The 6,672-nt window shown below is 36.5% G+C and overlaps 1 protein-coding gene across 1 annotated transcript in view; it reads left to right on the forward strand.

Moving 5' to 3' along the window:
* ALG10 (DIE2/ALG10 family) overlaps positions 1-3,185 on the forward strand; it is a 287,661-nt gene extending 284,476 nt beyond the window's left edge. The window contains exons 9-10 of the mRNA XM_089402950.1: positions 2,197-2,339; positions 2,505-3,185. Of these exons, the coding sequence (XP_089259076.1) occupies positions 2,197-2,339; positions 2,505-2,761 (400 nt within the window). The 3' untranslated portion in view covers positions 2,762-3,185. The remainder of the gene's footprint in view (positions 1-2,196; positions 2,340-2,504) is intronic.
* The last annotated feature ends 3,487 nt before the right edge of the window (positions 3,186-6,672 follow it).

The following is a 6,672-nucleotide window of genomic DNA, read 5'->3' on the forward strand; positions in this document are numbered from 1 at the left end:
GAAAAACCCCTTTTTGTGTTTTTAAAAAAATATTATATATATATATATATATGTATATATTTTTTATTTTATTAATTAATATTAATGTATGGTCACTATATAATATATAGTTTTAACTATTCACTATTATATAGTTCAATGCATTTAATATTCCGTATTCAAAAACACGACCCTAAGGAATGAACGAAACTGACAGTTGTCCCATTTGGATAAGGAGGAGCGACGATGATGGGCCTGACGGAAAACAATGGAGAAGGGGAACGACTGGACTGCCTGCGGAGAAGGGGCACGACTGGACTGCCTGGTGTGGTGGAACAGAGGTGACAGTGGAGGTATATGTTGTGGACATGTATGGAATGACGGGATCGACTGGATGGGATCAGGGGAGTGGCAACTAGAATGACAGGGGAGTGGCAGCTGGAAGTTGGAATGACTATCGGTGGTGGCAGCAAAGATAGACATGACTGAAATGTGAATGGCGGTCAGGGTTTGACTGTCGGGTGGGAGATGGTGTAGAAACCGAACACAGGGATCAGTGACAGGCAGTGAGTAGAAGATGTAGGCAGCAGAAGATTTGGCAGTGAAGAGATGTGATGAACGAGACACAACAGCAACAGGGACTTCAGTCAGGCAATCGAACCCACTCTGATACCAAATGGAGTGGATAACAATGATTTCACTGAGAAAATGCATATATATATATATATATATATATATATATATATATTTTTTTTTTTTTTTTAAAACTAAATGATGTTTACAATTGAGGGAGGCCCTGGCTTAAATACAGCCTTGGGTGCCTCTTGGTGAATGGGCATGATCTTTGCTCACGCCCTTGCCTAATTAACTACTAATTACAGACTCATTTAATTTTTATATAATAGATTAGAATTATTAATAGGTAGGACGATAAGTCATTACCACTTTATCAAGGAGCAGTAGTACTTTAGAAATGTGCCTGGCATTGAATTTTCTCTCATGTCTATATTAGTTATTTATAAAGAATTCCTGTCCTTGGTGGTTTTTACTTAATCATGATTTAATCTCTTATTTGCGCAATGTGGCCCTTACAGGTCTGTTGTACAACAAATATGGCGATTCTTAGGCTAGGGAGCATTGTGCCGTGCTCCTATAATTTAAGAATTTAACATATCATGTGAAAGCTACAGGAAGTAGATAAGTAACACATAGGGTGTGGAGGATAGTGAGGATCTCATCTTTACCAGGCATGAGGAGGCAAATCAGGTACCACAACTAGTCTCTAAATGTAAGATGATGTGATTTAATTAGAATGGAGTTAGCCATAATATATCAGACTTTAGATGGATTGATGGCATATCAAGAGATGAGAACAAACAATAACTTCTAGTGTTTACTGTAGAACAAGTTCTCATGCTTAGTTGGGTATGCTGTTTCAGGAGGGTAAAATCCTTTACAGAGGTACAGTCCACATTTATAGAAACCTTGAAAGAAAAGAAGTACGTGAACACCATTTCCGTAAATCAAAGTCTAATGTTTCATCAGTGTGAACAGAACACCATTTCCGTAAATCAAAGTCTAATGTTTCATCAGTGTCCACAGAACACCATTTCCATAAATCAAAGTCTAATGTTTCATCAGTGTCAACAGGAAAGTGGGGAAGAAACTAGAAATCCTGTAGGTAAAAGGCATGACGTTATATTCAGTATTGGTTGATTAAGTTATAGGAGCATATCGTCTTGACCTGTACCCACTATCAGAACTTTCAGCTTCTGAATTATTTTGGAAGGGACGGAGAAAAGAGGTTCTCTTTTGCAATATCTGTGACATTCCAATGTTTATGTAAATCAGTCTATAGATTTCTACTATTGATTCTTAGGGTGTGCTGCTTAAGCATTTCATATCACCAGTTATTAACTTGTTGTTTACCTTTGAGATATGACAAATAATTTACAACCCTGGCAGCATTAGATGTCTAATATCACGTGAATCATCATGCTCTTTTAAAAGCAAAAATGCTACTTCAATCTCCTAAATCAATCCTCATGTGGATTGCATTCAAGTTTTTAATTGAGGTGCTATATATATGTGTGTTATTTTCCGAGGGAAGAATTAAGGGGATGCCAGATACATGGTTTATTTACATATTATGTGTGAATTGTTTTTGGACAATGTCAATGATAGTATATAATTCTCCTAAACAATGTAATTTTGCAGTCTGGCACATCCATATCTCCTTGCTGACAATCGGCACTATCCTTTCTATATATGGAGAAAGGTCATTCAAGCACATTGGTTAATGAAGTACCTTTTAACTCCCCTTTATGTGTATTCATGGTGGTCAATCTTCAATACTTTAGGTTGGTAATTGAAAGTATGGTGAAGCATATCTTCAGTTTACTCAAGGCAAACTTATGGTTCTGCAGCTGCTTTAAATCAGATTAATATCATTCACATATTGTCATTATGATTGCATGGTAACATCACATCTAACATTGTTACCTTTTATGTTAATCTGCCTGCAGGAAAATCTCGACAAAAAGTCTGGATAATTATATTTTTCTTTGCCGCTGCAGGGGTTGTAGTACCAGCGCCCTTAATTGAGTTCAGATATTATACTATTCCTTTTTATTTTATAATTCTGCATGCTGAAATTGATGACAGATGTTGGATCTTAATTGGAATGCAATACATTATTGTAAATCTGTTTGCTATTGCATTGTTTTTGTTCAAGCCCTTCCACTGGGATCATGAATCAGGGTTGCAAAGATTCATGTGGTGATGTATTTTTAATGTGCATTCTTTAGATATATACACAACTGCACGCTAAATAGAACCTGCAGCATTTATGGGACTGGAGTGCTAGTAGGCAACTTGTGAAGTGGATAACATTCCTACATTGTGCCACCAAACAACTGTCATTAAAGAAAAAATGATGTTTTGCTTGCATAATTTGATTCATATGTTCATTTAAAAGACTGGAAACATGAATAACAGCAGTTGCAAGCCTGTTATTCAATTGGCATCGAGCTAGACAGAAGTCAACTTTGTGAATGTCATGCCATGTTAAGCCCGTTTGCTATTTCTAAACTACCACTATCACAAGAATTTGGGCAGCAAAGTGATGTTTTGGTCAGTGGCTGCCTAATTAGCATCTAATTGTCATGATTCAGATGTGATCAGAAGACGCTATTTCTAAACTACCATTATCACAAGAATTTGGGCAGCAAAGTGATGTTTTGGTCAGTGGCTGCTTAATTAGCATCTAATTGTCATGATTCAGATGTGATCAGAAGACGTGGAATGTCATTAAGTTTTATCAAGACGGTACTTTTTACTGACCATTACATTTGAAGCATTTCATCCAAGTATTTCAATATGCCATGGTAAAGTAAATACAAAATTTTATGAAAATGTAAAGTGGATGTTTTGGGAATCAGAATGTTGAGAGGAAATGCTAACAAATCTTCTTTGATTCGGAGTTTGGCTGTGATTGTCATCTACAACGGTGGTTATCATCTCATGCTGGTGTTGGTGGCATGGGTACTATATATTATGTATGATTAGCTGAACATAAAATGTGTTCGTTCGATGCCAGATTACCTTGAATAATTATTAAAGTAATATCAAACTTGAACATGAAGAGGGTACTAAGATCGGTTCTTAGAATCAACCTATCTTCTGGCTGACTCCAAATTAAAGGAGTGTGTCACTTTCACCCACATAGAGCTTCGAAGAGACTCATCTTAATGGATGCTTGATAATTGTTATTGTAAGCGAATTCCAGTAAATGCAAATAATCCTCCCACTTTGTGGGCCGGTCCATAACATACATCTGCAACATATCCTCAAGTATTTGATTTGTCTTTTCTGTCTAACCATCTGTTTAGGGATGGCAGGTTGTAATGAAGTTTAGCTACGTACCCATTCTTGCAAACAATGTATTCTAGAAGTTAGAAATAAATTTAGCATTCCGGTATGATATAACTGTTTTCGGTATTCCATGTAACCGAAAAATATCCTTCATGAAAATGTTTGTAATTTGCGTTGCTTTATATGTGGAGTTGACAGGTATAAAGTGAGCTGACTTGATTAATGATGGGCCCCATCAATAGGTATATTACAAAGCTCATTTTGCTATCCTCCAACCTATAAGTTCTTTTCTCACATTAATTAATATCTTTTTGGCTATAATGTGCCTAGTAAGAAGACTAAAGGATGTTTGTTATACTTCGTGGCCTAATGTGGTTCATGTGCAAGAAAAAGAGCATTTTTGTTTGCATTTACCATGCAGAGGTACGTTGGAGGCATCTAGAGGAGATGTGGAAGGCTTGTCCCTTGCATTTACTCTCCTTCAACTTGACTTGATTCCTAAAATCACTCATCAACAACTCGAGGTCTACTAGCTGCCAATGAACTCGAGTAATTGCAAGGATCTAAGGGAGCTAGATCCAATTTTTTCAAGGTTTTGGGGGGAAGTAGTCCTCTTTCCAAGGAGGTTGCCCCTCAATTATCTTTGTATAAATAAACAAGCCAAAGGGCTCACTAGGGTTCGAATTTTTGGAGAAAGGGAGAGCTACTAAGAGCCAAGAGTTTGAGACTGTCAATTTTCCCTTGCATGATGTTTTTTGAACTTCATTTATGTCAATGGAAAATTTACTATTGTCCCCAATATGAGTTTGTTTTAGAGGGTTGAGTCCCCTTGGGTTCAAGCCCCAACCCAGAGGCTCTAGTCTCTCTGTGTATTTTATTTATGCATTATTTTTTTAAGTAGAAACATTTAATTCTGTCTTAGTAGAAGTTAACTTGCAAAACAAATGTTGTTGCAGCTTTGTTACCACTTCTCTTGTGGGAAGTGTGGTTGAAGAGTCTACAACGACAAGCCAAAAATATGTGGTTATTTTCCTTTGCAAATTGTTAGGCTTTAGATCATTGCTATCTTACATACTATGTTTCTGCAGATCTGGGAGTTAAAATTAAAGTCTTCTTTGAGATTTCATGTATGTAAGTAAGATGCATGCTATGAGATAGATTGACTCTTAATGAAATAAAATTCAACTCATCCTTTCTTGTCTAGTTTATTTTGCTGCAATTTGATCATTAGTTTGGCATTCTTTTCAAGTACAAAAAGGGATTGATTGTTGGTCTGCAGGTACTACCTGTGGCTTGCAGGGTAAACGCACATCCTACATCCTCTCTTATAATCATCAACCTCTTCGTTTTCATCTCACCTTGCCCTCAAAACTATGCTACTGAAACCACATTACTGGGTCATTGAAGGACATAGTGAGCATTTGCTTTTGTGCAAGATGGGTCTCTGAGAGGTGATAAGCTTGGAAAAGGCCTCATATATCCTTCATACACCCTCATATACCCTTCACCTTCATAACACTTTTTCCACCCTCAGGATGCTCATAGATTCAATCCTGTAGCAAAACAGGGCAATCCTGTAGCAGTGTTGTAACACCTTGTAGCATTGTCCAAACTTGACTAGTTGCTATAGAGCAATCTTGTAACACCCTATAGCATTGTCCAAACTTGACTAATTTTGCTCTAGAACCTTGATTTTTGTCTCTTGTGCTTGAATAATGACCTCTAGGCTCTAAATCCATGATTGGGGAGGACCAAAGACCACTTTAGCCCTACCTTTTTTTGTTGCAAGTATAATTTTGCAATTAGGGTTAGAGGATAGATTTCCAAATTTGAATGGTAATTATGATTTTCTTATGAAATGCACATGGACTCTATCAATAAAGCTAAATTTTTTTGAAACAATACGAAAAAGGGTGATTCATCAATGCAAAGTAGATTAGGCTTGATTCTTGAATTCATGCTTTCTTAGGGTTTCAGTTACAAACACTGTTGTTGAATAGATTAATTTCCTTTTCAAAATAACTCTCCACATTTTGCAATTAGAGTATTGATTTACGTTTCTATAAGTAGCATATGGTTTATATTCTGCAAGTAGAATAGTATTATTCATTTATGCAATTAGCACAATCTTTACATTCCTGCAATAAGAGTTAGTATTTGCATTTGAATGAGTAGCATTTTCAGTTCTGCAAATAGAATAATATTTCAATTCATGCAGTTAGGGTAGAACTCTCTTTCTTTTCATGCAATTGACTTCCTTGAGCTAGTTGAAAGAGTGGTATTTGTATGCCTTGATCTGGTCCATTTCTTGAAGGTGGCATGAGTAGAACTTGACCTATTGTGCATATAACACTGTCACTTCTTAAGTTTATATGAACCCTGTTGATAATTAAAGTTGGTAGCCTTGAGAGTTTCAACATTCTTGTGATACTAAGGCTCATCACTTTTTGATGCCGTTGTCGGGGAAGTGTCAAAGTAGGGGTTGTTTATACTTAGAAGTTGTCTTTCTTTGTCTTTTTTGTTTTGCATCAACATTGTTTGACTTGAAAAAGTTAAAAAAAAAGGAAAACACAGAAAAAACAAATTCTTTCATACCTCGTAGGAGTAGGGATAATCAAGGGAAATTTCTTCCAAAAACCCCCACCCTTTCAAGCAGTCAACCATCACTCTCCTTTGGTGGTTGTGAACTTCCCTCTCTAATCATAGGGGAGTTAGAAAATCCTCTAGTTGAGCAACTTGAAACTTTTGAAGAACCCATAGGGGAGGAAGAGCCCATATCACCTATCCAAAACATGGTTGAAAATAGGCAGAATGAGTTCT

This window comes from Pinus tabuliformis, chromosome 2_1, assembly GCF_031772625.1.
Source record: "Pinus tabuliformis cultivar Carrire ecotype Pingquan chromosome 2_1, CPIR1, whole genome shotgun sequence".
Lineage (NCBI taxonomy): Eukaryota > Viridiplantae > Streptophyta > Pinopsida > Pinales > Pinaceae > Pinus > Pinus tabuliformis.